This window comes from Cebidichthys violaceus, unplaced genomic scaffold (genome assembly GCF_023349555.1).
Source record: "Cebidichthys violaceus isolate CVI_PGR_0920_01 unplaced genomic scaffold, fCebVio1.0.p SCAF_28, whole genome shotgun sequence".
In the NCBI taxonomy this organism is placed as follows: Eukaryota; Metazoa; Chordata; class Actinopteri; order Perciformes; family Stichaeidae; genus Cebidichthys; species Cebidichthys violaceus.
This window is the reverse complement of record NW_027176461.1, coordinates 3,882,288-3,900,536: the sequence shown is the minus strand read 5'-3', so window position 1 is coordinate 3,900,536 and position 18,249 is coordinate 3,882,288. Positions and strand designations below refer to the sequence as shown.

Sequence of the window (18,249 nt, the reverse complement as noted above, 5' to 3'; positions counted from 1 at the left end):
AGATCTCTGGGAAAAAAAAGAAGCACTAAATATTTTAGTATTGTTTGTAGAAGGGCCATATCGTCCTGCAGACTCATGCATCACCGTAACCGTACGTTGGAAGGGCTTACGTAGTCGATTACACGAGCTCTACCGCAGTCATTAGCCCCTGATGAAAGAGCAGCGCTGCAGCCTTCCCTTACACAACAGCAGACAGGCTCTTTGGCGAGCTACAAACTGTTAGTGTGTGTGCGCGGCGAGCAAGATCGCCGGAAAATGTTGTGTCGCACACCAAACACACACACACAACTTAAAGAGTCGGGTTCTCCAAGCATAGGCATGCAGGCCAAGAGAAACAGCAGGGCAGAGTTCAGAAACTTGGAGTGCGTTTCTGTGTTGGCTAATGGCTAGGCTAATTTGTTAGTGTGCTTAGAAGCAGATGGAGCTGTCATTACGAACAATGACCAGCAGCTGTCTGCCCTAAACAGGCCCCTGGCGGGCCCCTAAAGAACTGGGACCCTGAGTATGTCCACATATTAATACGTTCCACTACTGAAGGTGTTGGGAGTCATTTGAGAAGCGCTGGGTGGTCCACCAAAAAAAAAACAACACAACAACAACAACAACGTTTAACCTTGCTAAGACCTAAGCCCTGTGATAGTCTGGCAACCTGTCCAGGGTGAACTCTGCCATCGCCTAATGGATGCATGGAGGTAAACATGCGAAGATACAAATGTAGCCACTCAAGAAGCGCCACGTTTGGGGTACTTGCTGCGCCGCTATCTGAAAATATCCAAGAGTACATACAGGACAGATGCAGGTCAGCGGCAAGTGTATTAAATTTGAATGAGAGTACACATACATCAGTATGTATATGCTGTGTGTGTGTGTGTGATGAGAAGAGAGCGAGCCTGAGCTGTTCTTTTCGTTTCTGATGGGAACATCTCTCCTGTCATCCGAGTGAGATTTCACGCTCATCTGCCTCCAGAGCCTCTTCGGGCTAGTCCGCCTCGCTGTCGCTCTCTGCTTACTTTATTTCTCTCTTTTTTTTTTTTCCTGTCTGCTTACTGGGCTGTCAGCCCAGCCAAAGTCACATTAAGACATACGAGTGGGTGGAGAAGGGAGACCAAATACCAAATGCATTAGGGCTATTAATCACCATTAACAAATGAGAGGGAGAGGACGCAACTTTGGGAAAACACACGCACGGATGGGCACATTTATCAAGGTGACGCGTTAAAACACACATTTACCAAAAAAATACCATAATGTTTCGTCTGGTGTGTCGCCAATGGCGGAAAACGAAGTACAACAGCAGATGTCAACGTTTGCTGGATTGCCAGGAGTCGTACGTTGGAGGAAACAAGTGAGCGGAGAATGATTATTTTTCAATTTCTTTTTTCTCAAGTATCAGAAAAAGCTTGGATTGATGGCTGATGTGCCTGATTTACCAAATGTCGTATCAAGCCGGCCTCCAGTATTTACTGGAGTAAACTGAACTGTATGATTATTCAGGAGCAGTCTAAAATGTTCCCACATTGATCACATAAAGGACTTTAACATAATCATTTTAAATTAGTTAACGATATCTGGAACAACTGCAGCAAATTAGCAGAGCAGTTAGCTAAACTAAAAACCTAATTTTAATTATGTTAGGTTATGTTATGTAGCCATTTTGAATAGTGAGTACTTTTACTGTTGGTACTTTTAAGTACATTTAAATGCTAATAATGTTGTACTTTTACTAAAGTAAGTAAACCACTGGACATCACCATGCAGCGGATAAACCTAGCGACGTGTCATTCTCAAGCTACCTCATAAGCTTATCATGAGAAGGGCCAAGAGGTCCGTGCAGAGTTCAAGTGTCTCATGAATATTCTGAGAGTCACACCCTCAGGAAGCTGGGTTTTTAATGCCCGCAGGGAGAGCCACCACACAGGACCAGTGCAAACTATATCTGTGTGTGTGTGTGTGTGTGGGAGTGTTGGAGAGAGACAGGTAGAGTGAGAGACAGAAATGGAGGATGTCTTTCAAAATGAGTCCTTTTGGATTCCTCATTAGCAAACTCTCTTTGAAACCAATGACACTGATGTCAAGGCCCAATGTGACTGTGAAATGGGGGCCAAGAGTCGTCAAAAAAGACAAACGTGGCTTTCCCATCTGAGGCCACACTCCTTCTGAATGAGCGCTGTGTGTATTCATCACTCCATTAAGACAAGTCAGAAAGCAGAAGCTGTTCCGCAAAACTGAAGTCAGGTAAAAGTCAACAGAGTAAGTCAACACGGGGCCTGTTAGTGTTTTTCATGATTAATTATCAATCGTTAAGTGTGAAAGGAGTCACAGCTAGTGCAAAATTAAATTTCATCTTTTTTTGGTTTTGAATAGTCTTTCAATAAATCCAAGGACTCAATTTCTTATTGGAGCGCCGAGATGATGTCAACACCCCTGCTTAATGGAGGTAGAGTACAAACCAAGACTGCTTGATCTGTCTTCAATAGACTAGTGGCTCAGCTGCTCTTAGCTGAGCCTTTAGTAAACACAATATGGAGCATTATCTCAAATGTACAGCTACATCTGGAAAAGAGAAATCATGATGTAAAAACAATTGTAATCTAGTGTTGACTTTGTCCCATGTGTGTGTATGTGTGTGATTAATTGTGTAATTCTCTCACCTGAATAGTCCAAAAATGAATGTGTTGCTTCAAATAAAAAATCTCACGCCACTTCAACTTTTTGTTTTGAGCTCAACATTGGTGTACGCTCAAATTTGCGCCATTGAACAATACCAAGACAGTGCTGACCTTCATTAAGGGACAGCCTTGGAGTCCAAAATGAAGGCGTATGTAGCTTATTAGCTGCTTATTCAACCCTCCAGTGTTGAGGACTGGTATGCAGACAGTTATGAGACAGGAGTCAATGGTGCAAATATGTATTTTGAATAAATCGCAAACTTATTATCTTGTAAGCGACCGGCAAGATTGCTAAGTGACAGCGAGCGTCTAGCAAACTCGTTAGCTCAGAGAGATTCTCTCTCCCCCCCCCCCCCCCCCCCCCCCCTCTTCAATAAAACTCCTAATCAATTGAAATGATCCTGAGAACAAATACCTGGGGGAGTAAATGGCACATACAGAAAACAGAAAGAAGCTTGGGGACCTGATTAGCGATAGTATGTTCCACGCTTGCAGCCCTGTTAGCGATTAGCTCGTCAGCTACAGTAGTTTACCAACTAGTCCTGCGATTGGTCGATATGTCACCAACCTCAGCGGATCTAAAGGCCAGAGCCTTTAATAGGAGTTTCCGTTTGTGTACAATCAGTGGGCCGACCTTCCAGAAAACTTTGATTCTAAGTGAAATTGCACCAATGAAAACAAACAGCTCCAACCTTGTTGTCCATACTGTGATCCTTGAGGTCCATAAGGGCCTGAAGGGCCGCTCTGGGAGTAGGGTCCCACCACAGAGTACAACGGGCCCCCAGGTGAGGGGTGGGGGGACATAGGAGGTCCGGACTGAGGAGAGGCAAACTGAGAGCTACCCTGGTTCCTCTGCATGTTGGACATGAACCCTGAAACACATGAATAGACATACAAAAGGATCGTCAACACTTTGCTAAGAGTCCTTTGTGGAGTGAATGAACCTGCTCCGCGAAATCAAACTGTCGACTCATTATTATTCTAACCCAACGAATCGGGATATCCATTCGATTTCCTTGTGTAAAGAGACCTTGCCTTTTCTAATCTCTTAGCTTGGCATTGGCTCCCGTTACTCGTAGATACACATCAGTGAGTAACACAGCATGGAGCAGGTATTAGACAAAACATGCACAAAAAGGACAGGCTGACATGTAAAAGGAACCCTGAGCAAAAATAAACACACACACACACACACACACACACACACACACACACACACACACACACACACACACACACAGAATGTTTAGTGAACTTTATCAGGTGAAAGCACAGGTCAAGTGTATCCCTGGCCTTAAAGATGTATGTACGCCTGTAAAAGCCGGGGCCATATACAGTATGTCTGTGTGTAAAAAAAAAAAAAAAAGAAGAAGAAAAGAAAAGGGCCAGATGTATAATTATCTCCACAGAATAAGATGGTGATCTGACCGTGGCTACTATGTTCTTCTGAGACGTTCTGTCAATAGATGTGTCAAAGCCTCTCAGGTCCAAACTCGCCTCCACCATTCAAATTGACATTTGGAGCGATCCTCGCCTGGGCTTCGCTCTTTCAAGCGGCTCCTTTCGTTTTTTTTAAAACCCACAGAAAGGTCTGCAAATCCACAACGAATGGGGAAAGGTCGCTGGATGGCCATTGAGGGAAAAAGATGAGGGCGTGTGTTTTTGTGTGCGTGTGTGTGTGTGTGGGGGGGGTGGGGATTCAGTTTTAATGATTAGGTGTAAATGGATTGGGTCTGCTTGACTGTAAACTTTGATAGCTATCCGCTTCGTTGAATGGGCGTGCACAGACCGGCTCTTTAGCGAGTTTGGGGTTTAGGGAAACGACGGAGTTGGAAAGTGCAAGTTGACACTTGTATAATTCCTTGTTTCTGCTCAGAGAGCGAGTAAAAACTGTGAGGAGAGAGGAGGGAGATAAAGGTTTGAAAATGCTATGTGCGTTTTTCACTATATGCCTGTGTGCACATACATGTGTGCACATAGTTGTGTTTCTGAGTGTGTGGGGGGAGATAACGGAGAAAGAGAGCAATAAACGCTGCCTGTGTGTGTGTGTGTGTGTGAGAGAGTGTGAGTGTGTGTGTGTGTGTGTGTGTGTGTGTGTGTGCAGGAAAGAGACAGAGGCTAAGACAGAGAGAGAGAGAGAGAGAGAGAGAGAGAGAGAGAGAGAGAGAGAGAGTGAGAGAGAGAGAGAAAGTGAGTGTGGGAGGGAAAGACAGAGCAACGGAGGGAAAGAGCGATTGGGGCCTGAAAGTGCTTAGGCTGCGAGTGCTGGGTTTAAGGAGCGAGGACATTATTGTAATGTTTTGCTTCCATTAGGGTAAGGGGATTCTGGAGAGGAGGAGAAAAAAATTACAGTGTGTAATATCGCACTTTAAATTGCCTGGAAAATGGATGGGGAGAGGAACATTGTGCAGACAGTGCTAAAAGCAAATAACACATTCAAGGATTTCTCTCTCTCTCTCTCTCTGCTTCGCTCCCTCTCTACACACACACACACACACACACACACACACACACACACACACACACACACACACACACACACACACACACACACACACACACACACACACACAAACCATTCTCTCTTTCTGGCAAAGCGAATGAAGCTCTCAGCCGGACAACAACAACAACAGGCAGCCAGCGAAGCACGCGAGAGACATTGGGGGGAAAAAAAAGGGACATTCAGCGGATTTATGGAAATGAAGAGTGGAGAGATGCTCTTAGGGAGGCCGGCACTTGAGCAAAGTGGGGCGTGTGTTGTGGGGTGGGGGGGGGGGGGGGGGCTGGGTGGGTAATCCTTGCTAGGAAAAACAGCAAAAACAACTAGGAGCCCTGTTAACCGGCACGGCGTTTTTCTAGACTGGGCTGGAGAGGGCTCTTGGTTTACAGGCATTAGAGAGCAGCATTAAATCTCTGACTTGATTTCATCATGTTGAGAAATAACCTCTTATAGTGCTGCACTCTCTCACTCACTCACTCTCTCTCTCTCTCTCTCTCTCTCTCTCTCTCTCTCTCTCTCTCTCTCTCTCTCTCTCTCTCTGTCTTCATCCATCCTCTCACTCTATGTTAACTTCTCTTGGGTGGGTGATGGAGAGGGAGCATCACAGTCATTCCATTAAGGTTACATCCCAGTCTTTCAGGTGGCTGTTTTTTTTTTGCAATGTTGTATGGATGCAATTTTTTTTTTTTTTTTTTTTTAAATGAGCAATTCTGTTGTTTGTAGTAAAACTCGAGAAGTGGCCATAATTGCTGGAAACAATTTCCCATTTGGCAGGCACATGTGGCTTGTGGGTTAGCAATCATTTTTACAAGCCTCTGGCAACAAGTTGTGGGCAAAACTGAAGTGGCTTTATCAAATGAACACACACAGTCTGACCTGAACCAAGTCAAGGATAAGTTGTTGTAAGTGTTTACTTTTACATATTTACCAAACCATGGCTCCCCACGCCCTATGATGGAAAATGATGCATGATGGTAAAAAAATCGTGTGTCCGTGCGTGTTGTTTTTTTTTTTTTTGTGTGAGAGCACCTGCTCAACAACTATCATCAAATAAAACAACTATGTTTAAAAAGTTAGTTTCAGACACATGCTGTCGACGATGCAGAGGAATATGAAAGGCGTAAAGCGCGTGGTGCGCTTGCTGAAGGAACTCACTTTGGAACAGCAGAAGAAAGAAGAACAAAGCCCTGCATTGGGCCAAACTAGCCATATTCTGTGTTTACGTAGTTGGGCTAACATCTTTGGCTCCGAGTCCTTTTGCTCCCTCAGAAAACCTTCCATTACAACCCTTGTTGGTGCAATCCTCTGAGCTTTGCTAACAAACAACATTTCAGTTCTTATGATCTCTACTCTTCATGCCCCCCACTAGTGTGGAAAGTAAAAAAATAAAACAAGAGACAAGAAAAAGACAAGTTTGACTCACACGGACTCTTTTAATCTGAGTGTGATGGATTCCTTATGGAAACGGTTTCTGTTGCACACATACAGAGACTTCAATGTATGCATTTGGTCTTCTGTTTGGGCTAGCCACTAAGTTTCACTAAAATAAAACTCATGTCATAAACACATACGTGTGGACGCGAACACACAGCATTCCACTGTACAAACATGAACCTCTGTGTTCATGTTCATGAGACTTTAAACTGTCAAAACGGATGATTTGTCACTATTCTTCAGACGGACACTTCCATATGCTGGCCAGTGGATAAAACACACACATACACACATACCTTTCTCCTGAGCCATAGGTGAGCGGGTGATTGGCGGGTGGGCTCCTTCTGGTCCATTCCCAGAGCTCTGGGGGGCCATTGCGGAACCTGAAGAACAACATGAGTTCAAGACATGAAGATTCAGATATCCGCTTGATGCTGCACCGACTTGACACATTTCAGAGTTCCAAAGGTTCAAACAGGCTGTAACAAAAAGCTGTCACGTTAAAAGAAAATGTTTTGTATGAATCACATTCCCTGCTTTGCATGAAAGCGAGGACAATAGAAAATGGATTTACATTTCTATATTTGCGTCTGAAAATGGAAAATGGAAGGAAACTGCAGGAGCGGCTGTAACAATAGAGCACTGAAGGACCACTTTTGTCTTTCTTTCTGCATTTCTTTCATGACACAGAAGGAACCTGGTTCAAATAAAAAAATAAATAAAACGTTTTCTGTTTGAATGCCAAAAGAAAAACAATGAGGCTGACCCTGGATGCGTTTCTTTAGCTTCAAGCAATAAGGTTAGAAAGGTTCAATGCCAAACTTATAGACACGCCGAGCGCTCGGCACAATCACTATACATGAAGTCGTTTGTGATTCACTATTAGCTAAATGACAAATGCACTTCCAGAGGACATATCAAGTCATTGGACCCTGTGCCACTTCCTTATGTAAGCATTAAAACCACAGCGATCCCCTATAGAAAACCAGGGCCATTTGAGGTTCATTGATTAGGTGGTTGTGCAGGTCTTTGGGCTGCGCCTGTTCCATTGAAATCCAATAGTGAGTTGAGGGTCTGATTAGGACAAAGGCAGACAGAGACTATGGTGGATTGATTTGGCCCAGAGGAAGGAGAGAGATGGCAAATTAACCTTTTATCATTGGATTCAGACCTGCGACAGCGAGGAGAGGGAACGACGAGGGGGAAAAGTGGTTTTGTTTTGTCAAACTGCACTGCTTGTACTTTGCTGTGGATGAACGATCCAGTGGTTATATATCATGTATGTGGAATGCAGCATGCCCCAACATACACGGAACATTGATGTAATTCAACTGTACGTGTTCAGTGATGATTGTCACTACGCATTTGTACGATTACGGTAAAAGATTTGATTTTTATTGAAATAGAATTATGTGCCAAAAGTAATCTTTTACTCATGATGCCACATTATGAAGTACTGCTAGAGTGATGTATTACTAAAATGTTTCTGCTACAGTGTCCTTCAAACAGTGAATAGAAATCCCTTATTATAAAGAAAACACTTATTATTATTCAATCACACAGTAGAAAGTGTGCTATTTCAAGAAGTGTGTGTGTGTGTGTGTGTGTGTGTGTGTGTGATGTGTCTGTCCACAGTAGCAGTAAAACATGACTGGAGGTGGCACACTCTCCACATAAACAAACCCAATTAAGTCAACATAATTGCTTTGCATAAAACTGCATAAACAACATTTCCATACACCAGGCTGCCTACACACTAATACACACACACACACACACACACACACACACAGATGTAAAAGTAATTGGACAAACAAGTGTAAATAAACACACTCAAACACACAAGGAAACACACGTAAGAGCACAAAGGCACATGGGATATGTGTTGAAATATTCACTCTCTCTCTCACACTCACACACACACACACGCACACGCACACGCACACACACACACACACACACACACACACACACACACACACGCAGACCCCCTGCCTCACACATGAATAGATCCAACTGCGCTGCTTCAAAGAGGGAATATTCGATTAGGCTGTCACCATGCGGTGGAGGGAAGGGGAAACGTCAGAGTGCAAACATGGAAGAAACCCTGAGATAACACTAGCACTAGCTAGGTTGGTCTGTGTGTGCTTGAGCCAGTGGTGAAAGAAGCGCTTCTTTGCTTAAGTAAAGGGAGTTTCCTGTTTTAATCGTGACAGCCAGTGTCTGGGCTGCTGTAGAAACATGGCGGTGCACGACTTCCTTTTTAAGCTAAGGAAAACGTAACGATTCCTAGTTCCAGCGCATGATGTTTCATCAGCTTATCGTATGTTTTTATTGTAAATGTAAGTACTTCTACTGAAGCCGTCCAAAAATGAACCAATGATTCCAAAGTACATACATTTTCCGTTCGTAATAGTAAAAATACTCATGTACAAGTACCTCAAACTGTACCTGTGCACAGCACTCTATTAAAGGAACTTTAGTATGTATGCAGCTGCGTTGATGAAGGCTTTGTCGTACTGTTTCTGTAGTATGTGTTTATGTGTTTATGTGTCTGACTGGAGGGGCCTGAAGCCTCTCGTAGAGGGTCATGGCCACTTGTTGCCGGAGGGACAGATTTAGCCGCAGCACAAGTTTAGATGGGTGAATGAGTAGCGAGGATGAAGTCTGCTAGCAGGAGTTTACTGAACCCTTGAACAATGGATGTCGACCCCACGATAAAAGCTAGCCCCCGTGTGTGTGTGTGTGTGTGTGTGTGTTTGTGTGTGAGCAGGGATGCATGCCAGGCACCGGCTATGCTGTCAGACTCTGTTTGTTTGGATGGCAGAGTGCTGGTGGCAGCAGCTTGTGCTGTGTATATATATGTGTGTGTGTGTGTGTGTGTGTGAGCCACATCGAAGGTACAAATAGGGAGCGGTGCCCTCCATGCTCCAATACTCTCTCCACAAACCCATGTAAATTGTCACCAGAGACGAGATTAATGCAAAAAACATACGAGTTTGCGTCTGTGCAGTGTGTGCGTGTGTGTGTGTGTGTGTGTGAGGGAGAGAGAAGAGAGAGAGAGAGAGGACCAAGAGGGAAAAAGAAGAATGACAAGAAACAAGAGATCCTTGTTGAAAAAGAGGAAATTAAAGAACAGATGAGAGAGGAGTGGAAGTATAGTTGAGTGTGACACGGCCTCACCCCTCCTTCCCTCTGCCTCTGCAATGAACGAGTGGAGCACTACGTAATTATTTCACTACCAATTACTGTCCAAACAGAGCTTCTTCCCACCTTGTCTCCTCTTCCTTTCCTAGCGTTGCCTTCCTCCTCTCCTTACTATCACTTTTAACAAGGTGCCATTAAATAATTACGTCCAAATAAAACAAACAGTGAGCCCCGGCACGTTTAATCCGCACCATTAATAATTCATACGCTGAATCTTTGACGTGCTGATGAGAGCGTGGAGAGCTAAATGTCAGCCGGAGCTGACTGTACATCTTTCCCCGTCCAAAGACAAAAGGCCATCTTTGCTCGCTATGAAGGAAAATGTAAAACAAATGAGTGTGAGTTAATATTTGCTTTGCACCTTTGTAAGATGGCTTGCAAGTCTGCCTTAAACTATGTACTGCATGTAAATATGTTTCTTTTTCTACATTTCTGAGGCTTTTCTCAGTGATTACATATGACTTTATGTATGTAGATCAGTGGCAGCGTTTGTATATTTGATGGTTTAAGGGCTTTTAAGAGTAACAGGCACTGTGCTTATATGTTTCTGATCGTTCTCGTATATTGTTTGAACTTTGAAGTCTATAACTAATCTTGTTTTCATGCGTATGTGCTTGAATGTGTCTTTGTTTCTGCGTTTAGATCTCTTCGTGTTATTTCTTTATAGTGCCAGTGTTCCCATAGGTGCTCTATAACACAATTAACACATGTGGCCATCAGCGGCGCGGCGATACATCGCTGTCCCTCAGCCTGCATCTTCACCCGCTGTCATTACCACCGGCAATTTACACCTCCACAAGCGCCCAGCTGAGCACACTCATATAAACATACAAAAAAATGCATGCAAATTAACATGATCCAAAAAAAAAATAAAAAAATCCCAGCCGCTCGCATTAGGTTTTAATGGGAGCAGCGGTGCAGAAGCGAGGTTCTTTTGCTTTTAATTAATTGTAATTAAAGTATATTAACTAGATGATTTTATCCTGAAAGAACTTAAGTATCCTTCCAATCTGTGATTTTTGATGGCAGGTCTTCAAACACGACTCATTAACACCGACCTAGCAGAGACCGCTGGGCTTCAAAGATGAACGGATCTGATGTTCTGATCGTGTTGATTTAGTTTTAGAGAGACGGCGCCAGCTGCATTAAAAGGACAAGAGCAAACAGGAAGATATCTAGAACGAAAAAATGCTCTTTTGGAATTGTGCTGAAAAGTCAAACAACTGTAATTTCCTTTTTGTAGAAAAGCCACTTAGCAAGCAGATCCATTTTCTACTCTTCGCTCATGATACAAGGCAGCGGGGCCAAACGTAATGGGAGTTCATTGCGTTTTTGGAGATAATGCTCCTCGCTAAAAACCCAATACACATTTTAAATTTCTCTTCCGTGAGGACTGTCGAGGCAACCCTGAGTCTCCTTTGAAGAGAGCGAGTGTGGTCTTTGAAGCTTTTTTTTTTTTTCAATCAGAGTTTCAAACGCAAATGCCGGCGAAGTTCAAAGCCGAGGGAGAGTATTTGTGGCCATATTTCTGTTTTGTTTCAGGGCCCTGGTAATATTAAGCTGAGGAGCTACTGTGTGTGTGTGTGTGTGTGTGTGTGTGTGTGTGTGTGTGTGTGTGTGTGTGTGTATGAGTGATGGCAATGAAGAAAAGTTAACCAGAGGGTCAATCAAAAGCTTTTTATTAATTGCTGATGAAAGGTGTGCATTAGCAGACATGTGTGTACATGCTTGCAAGTGTGCGCAGATAGATGTATACACCAAGATGCCTCTGCCTGTCTACACACACAAACACACACACACACACACACATGCACACGCACACACTCCCCAACTGTTTCTCACAAATAAAGACCCCTGGAGCAGCAGGGGCCATTTTTGCTAAAGTGAAGTAACGTCGGTGAGCACTAATTGACTGGTGTAGGGTAGAGTGAAAGGGCTGCTTCAGCAGCATCTCTTAATACAACCCTTAGGCTGAAATGTGCGCACGCGCACACACACACACACACACACACACACACACACACACACACACACACACACACACACACACACACACACACACACACACCTACACCACACACACATAGACACACACCAAGGTAATATCCCCTTCTTGCCGTGTCTTTAGGGGAAACAGGCAGATAAACAGCAGGCTCCAATAATGGTGGTTTAGATCTCAATGGGTGCGAGTCAATGCCTCTCCAAGCCGGGGGCTAATGCCAGTTAACTCTCCCTGTAGGGGACGAGCGCAGGCCTGCGGTGGCTCGCAAAACAAGCGCTCTCCCAAGATCCTCATTACTTCCAATGCTGAGTAGCAACTGTATGTAAAGCAAAACTTGCAGCTTAAGCTGAAAAACAGCGAGCGGGATGCGGGGGAGAGAGAGCGACGGAGTGAGAGAAAGCAAGAAAATAAGTGTTGGGGAGGGAAAATAATTGCGCACTGTGCTCCTGTTAAGGTTTTCCAGTCGGACGGAGTTAGAATGGGATTTCTCTAAATGGCTAACGCAGCAAGCCGGCACCATATTCTTCTTTTTTTTTTCTTCTCCCCAGGTTTTGGCGGATGGCGTGCTTTGTGAATATAATGTCTGCGGGGAGGGCATTTTGCTGTTTCACTCCGAAACACGAGCAGCCATCAGGAGGAGGAGGAACAGAGGCATGTGGGAGTGTGGGAAAGAGTTGGGTAGACAGGGGGTAGGAGGGTTGATGTGTGGATGGGGAAGAAGAAGGGAAAAAAGGAAGTGGAGAAAGAGAGCTGGAGGAGAGATGTGGAGGAATAAGAGGGATGGAAAATTCAGCCTTGTTCCTCGGTGGGAGGCCTGCGCCACAGCAACGCTCTGAGCGGAGAAAGCAGCAGAGACAAACAGAGATGGGGAGGAAAGGGTGGGGACGAGGGAACGTGAGACACAAGAGGAAACATAAGAGAAAGCGAGCACGATAAAAAATAATGAGAGAAAAAGAGAGGGACAGGGACAGCCAGAGGCAGTGTTCCCACCACGCAGCCTCTTAGGGAGTGGTGTGACTGGAAAACTCGCTCCACACACATTCCACGCTTGCATAAAAACTCAACCCCCCCTACCCTCTTCCACCACTTTCTTATAATAACTTCCACCACTAACAGACGAAAAAAATATAAGTTTTAGATGAACACCCCTGCGGCTTCTTTTCTGGTCCGATATTTTGCAGCCTGTGAATTTGTCTTTCTTTCCTGACGGGAAGTCGTTTACTGACATCATTTCATTTTTTAAAAAGGCCGTATTTATGCAAGCAATTCTGTTCTGAGGTCATCACTCTGGTTCCTTCCAGGCATCTGTGTTTGACCTTTGATCTCAGTGTGGGGCTAAAACAAAAACAGCACCATTGAAAACTTGTTTTTTTTTCCATCTGTGGTTCTTATTACCACAATTAGAGATAGAAATGTATTTTCTGAAACGAAAAACGAAATGCCTGAAGGCACAGGCTATGCTGGGGGACAATGTAAAGGACAAGCGCGGACGTAAACGGGTTGGAGGAGAGTCATTGAAGAGATTCATTGGGAAGGACCCTTAAGCTAACAAACTGGACAAGCCTGGCCTTCTCACCCACTCTGTCTCCCACCCTCTATCTATCCCTCCTTCCCCTCTGCCTCCTCCACTCGCCCTGACCTCTCTGTCCTTTTCTCGGCCCTGGAAGCACTTGAAGCGAGCGCAGATACACAGATTAAACTCTCCCGAGCACTCGCCCGCGAGCTCCAATCACCTCTTTAGAAGAAAATAAAAACTTGGAGGGGTGGGGAGGAGAGAGGAGAGGAGAGGGGAGGGGGAAGGGTAGGCAGGCGCTGTTAACTGGACCTCGGAGGACCTTGGTGGAGAGAGACAAAGAAGGGAGAAAAATAGAAGAGGGAGAGTTTTTGGTTGATTTTCTGCAGCAGACAGAGCGAGCTGGGCCGTGGAGGAGTGTGGATGTTTTCTGTGTCAATTAGTGGCTGCACGATGTGGAAACCTTGTGCTGTGTGGTCCTCACAAATGACACAAATGTATAAACACAGGAACGCACAGACGGTAGCCGCTGTAAGGTAATCACTCGAGGCAATTCCACACAGTCAGTGCTCGTCCACTAAAAATGCTTGTTTTTTTTTTTACCGCTAACAAGCTCCGATTGTTATTAGAAGTGTCTGACAACATCATGGAAAGGACCCTAAAGACAAGTAAAACCTTTTTCTTTACCTTTTGCTTATTGCCCGTCTCGCTCTGAGAGATCTTGCGTCGCATCCACATCGTCGAAATCTTGCCTTGCCGTTAAACGTCTTTCAGATAACACCAAGCTACGCGTTCTGTACTCCAATGCAACAAAACGGTGACAAACACCGGTGTCCCGTGGCTCTCCTCTCTCCAACTCTCACTCACGTTTCCACTGTTGTCTTCCGGGCAACAAGTCAGATGACACAAAAACAGAAAGATAAAAAAAAACCCGTTTCATTTCTCTGTAGGCTCCGTTTCCATTATGTTGTCAGACACTTATAGTAACAATCTGTGCCTGTCAGAGGCAAAAAAACAAGCACTTTCAGTGGAAGCTAATTGCCAGTGAGGAGTTGCCCCGAGCGATTACGTTGCAGCCCGCTTAGCAAACAAATGTAAATGCCTCTTTAAAAAGCACGCAGGGTCAACGAATGGCCTTTGTAGTTACGTCATCTCAAGCCAACTGTTCATCCGTAGGTGATTATGGAGCAACAGTCTTCTTCCAAGAGCACTTTCGTTACTTTAGGATTAGTTAAAATCAGCATATTCAGCTGAAAGTGTTAAATTAAATGTGGGATTCGACCAACGCACAGCAGCAGACGTGTGCATCTCTTACCAGCTCAATCCCATCAGCAGCAGTGATCCAAGCTGATGAAAACTGAGTTTAGCTAAGCTAGCATCAGGTTCAGTCTCGTAGTGGATAGGGCTCCTCCTCGCCTTACAAAGGCTGACAGGAAGTGGCGCCATACTGACAGGTCCTGACCTGCTGACAACTTGTCGAATCAGCCCATGTACACACTCAACAAAGACACAGCGAATCCTTCGTTATCTACGTCTAGAAGTATCCAGGAAATGCAGAGTTTTGCAAAGCAAAACACACACGAATCAACATATTTGGGACTGAACTTTTCGTTGTTGCGTTCTGCACCGTGACTAGATGACTTCACCCCCCCCCCCCCCAACAGCTCAGTCAGTGATGGAAGCTCCGACGGCGGCGGCCCCATTCAGCCCCACATCCATCCAGATGAAAGACGAATGTCTGCTTGCCTCGTCCCCAATGTCTCACGGAAGGAGAAAAATATTCCGAGGACGCACTGAATTACTTCAGAGGCACTGGGAGGAGGGTGGTGTTTGTGTGTGTGTACGACAGTCTGTTTGTGTGTGTGTGTGTGTGTGTGTGTGTGTGTGTGCATATGAGGTGGAGGAAGAGGAGGGGGAGTTTGGCAGTTGAGCAATGTGATTTCTGCTTGACTGTCACAAATCTAGCGCAACAGGAAAATCAATTTGGCCCTGTGTGTGCCTTTTTGGCTCTGGGAGAGAATCCAAATAGCAAGACGAGGCCCGGATAATGTTACAGTGTATTGGATTTGCTTCATGGAGAGAGGGAGAGAAAGAGGGCGAAAGAGAGAGAGAGAGAGAGAGAGAGAGAGAGAGAAGGGAGGAAGAAGAGGAAAAGTGAAGAGACGAGGGAATTACAGGCGTGTCGTGGAGCTCCGACAAGATAGATTTGTGCAAGTGTATGGATGTATGATAGGGTGGCAATCTGTCAGTCTCCCTCTCCCTCCCTCCCTCCCTCTCTCTATGTCTGGCTCTTTCTCACACACACACACACACACACACACACACACACACACACACACACACACACACACACACACACACAATCACAACACTGTCACTCATCCAAGCAAGCGAGCATATATAGATGTTTATGCCGTATTTGTTTCACATGAAACCATGAACTAAACCGTTCACAGGTATGTCCTCATGTGCTGTTATCACACATAAAGAGGACATAGTCACCGTGATGTCACCCATTAGTTTGTGGACAACGGTTTTGAAGCCTCGAGTTTGACATTCTGGTCGACGCCATCTTGGTTTTTGACCGTCGCTGTCTCTTTTTTTTTTTTTTGGAACCACAAGCGACACGAGAGGGCGGAGCTAAGTTAATCAACTTTCTTGAGCTGAAAACACACTGAGAAGGGGCTAAAGATCTAAGACGAAAAAACACGGACAACATCCAGAGCGGACAGCCGTTGTAGCGACTTGTCAACGACAAGGTAGCCCCCCCCCCCCCAAAAGCTTACCCCGCTTTATTTTACTCTAAACGGGACCATCATTTACTAAATGAACATCATGCAGTATTGGAGAATTGATTGATAGAGACCATAAACTCATGTTTACAATGTTTACTGAGGTAATAAAGCAAGTGAGAAGTAGAGTCATTTTCTCATAGACTTCTATACAACCAGAGGAGTCGCCCCCCGATGCCCATTAGAATGAATGGAAGTTTGAGGCACTTCCACATTAGCTTTCATATTCAGAACCGCAGGTTGCCGACTGGTTGTTACGTATGCCGCCGGTGTTACTTATTGGTGTGTGTGTGTGTGTGTGTGTGTGTGTGAGTGTGTGTGTGTGTATGACAGGCAGGTGAAAGGATGACATGATGAAATCGCTCTCCTCTGACCGCTGTCAAGGGTAACGTGTGCCCTGTGAGTGCTCAGCCGTGTGACGTGTCGCGTCCGTCTACCGAGTGAGGCTGGCCAGTGACAGACTGACACACACACACACACACACACACACACACACACACAGTCTTATACAGAATTACTGGTTCAACAAAGCTTGATGACATTCTTTTACTTATAGTCATTTCTTTACCTCGACAAAACTTTTTACACAAATACGGATTTTTTATTTGTATTTAAAGGAGAAACCCACGCTAACACGCATTAGGAATTTAGTAACTATAAGTCTTTGTATTTACTTTGTATTTACGTGTATATTTGCCTATAAAACTCACAATATGACCATCATACGGTGGCATTTACAGAACAGCTATAATGGAGTTTAGAAGGAGAAGAAGAAAAAAAAGCCCCAAAAATAACATAGATCATCACAAACGACAGATTTTGACGGCAGTGGAGGGGCATAATGCATTATTGAAGAACTGCAATAACAATTTCTCCAGTGACAGTCGTCTTAATGAACCAGAATGCAATGCAGCCACAAGAAATTGTGTTGTTTTGACTTTTTCTTGACTGGAGTTCAAACTACTGCAGAAAAAAACAGCCGGGATTTTTCACACTAATTAATTAGCTAATTAAAGTTTGTCTTATTTTGTTTATTCACTGTTTTACTGGAATAATAAAGAGCGTTTTTTTTTTTTATGCCTGCAGAAGTAACGAAGTAAAGAAGTGGAAGACACAAATCTCAGTAAACAACACACACACACACACACACACACACACACACACACACACACACACACACACACACACACACACACACACACACACACACACACACAGCGTTGCTTGCTAGCTCTCCTGCCCCCTCCTCTCCACACTGACTTGTACCAAACTGAAACGACAACATTAACCAAAGTGTCCTAACTTGTGATGAAGTGTTAGAAAGTGGAGCGTTCGTAATCAGATGTGCCCTAACCACATTAGTTCTCCTGTGTCTCTCTTAGGCGGGCTGCTCCTTGATCTAATTCAAACTGATTGTAGTACAGCCGCTAAAACATGCCAGATGTTACTCACTGCTCCACGCTTTATCACCATTTATTTGGCATGGGGAATATTTTTAAATATTTTCTTATTAATCATGTCCCAGCGATCGGTTTCGCTTCCCGTCTTTGCCGCCTCATTCCGGATTCTCGTCATGATTCTTGGCACGAGCGCCTGGAAAACCAGTGTCCTAGTTTTTCATTAGCGTCAATCACTCTGGTAAGCGGCTTCGAGGAGGAGGTGGAGGAGGAGGAGGAGGAGGAGCTGGCGTCGGGATCTCACTCAAGACATTTTGCCCCGCCTCGTCAGAGTGACTGACAGGTCTGAGACATGCTGATGCGCCGCTTGGCCACGCAGTCGGGCAGAGAGGTGCTGCGATGACGGGGAGGCCAGGCGAAAACAGTGTGTACACACACACACACACACACACACGCCTGTCTGAAGCAAATCAAATCCACACTTGTTTATAATGCTCAATGTTTATCTAAATGGTTATGCGCTCTGCTGTGGCCTCGGGAGACAGACAGACACTCCGTGCATTGTCTGATAATCCTGTTGGTGTCTTGTTTGGCCTGCCATATCTTAGATAAGGAAACAAATCAGACGGGAGGTCCTCCACTACCAGTCAGTCTCAATTCATTAACACTCGGAGGTGTGAGGAAATATTGTCCGGACATGAATGTTGGAAATACTCGTGCGATCCACGAGGGAAG

At 44.7% G+C, this 18,249-nt stretch overlaps 1 protein-coding gene across 3 annotated transcripts in view; it reads right to left on the bottom strand.

Moving 5' to 3' along the window:
* Positions 1-18,249, bottom strand: part of arid1b (AT-rich interactive domain 1B) — a 50,036-nt gene that overhangs the window by 29,717 nt on the left and 2,070 nt on the right. For all 3 annotated transcript variants that reach the window (XM_068721477.1, XM_068721475.1, XM_068721476.1), the window contains exons 2-3: positions 6,900-6,986; positions 3,362-3,541 (exon numbers count right to left, since the gene is read on the bottom strand). In XM_068721477.1, coding sequence (XP_068577578.1) covers positions 3,362-3,541; positions 6,900-6,978 — 259 coding nt within the window. In that variant the 5' untranslated portion in view covers positions 6,979-6,986. The remainder of the gene's footprint in view (positions 1-3,361; positions 3,542-6,899; positions 6,987-18,249) is intronic.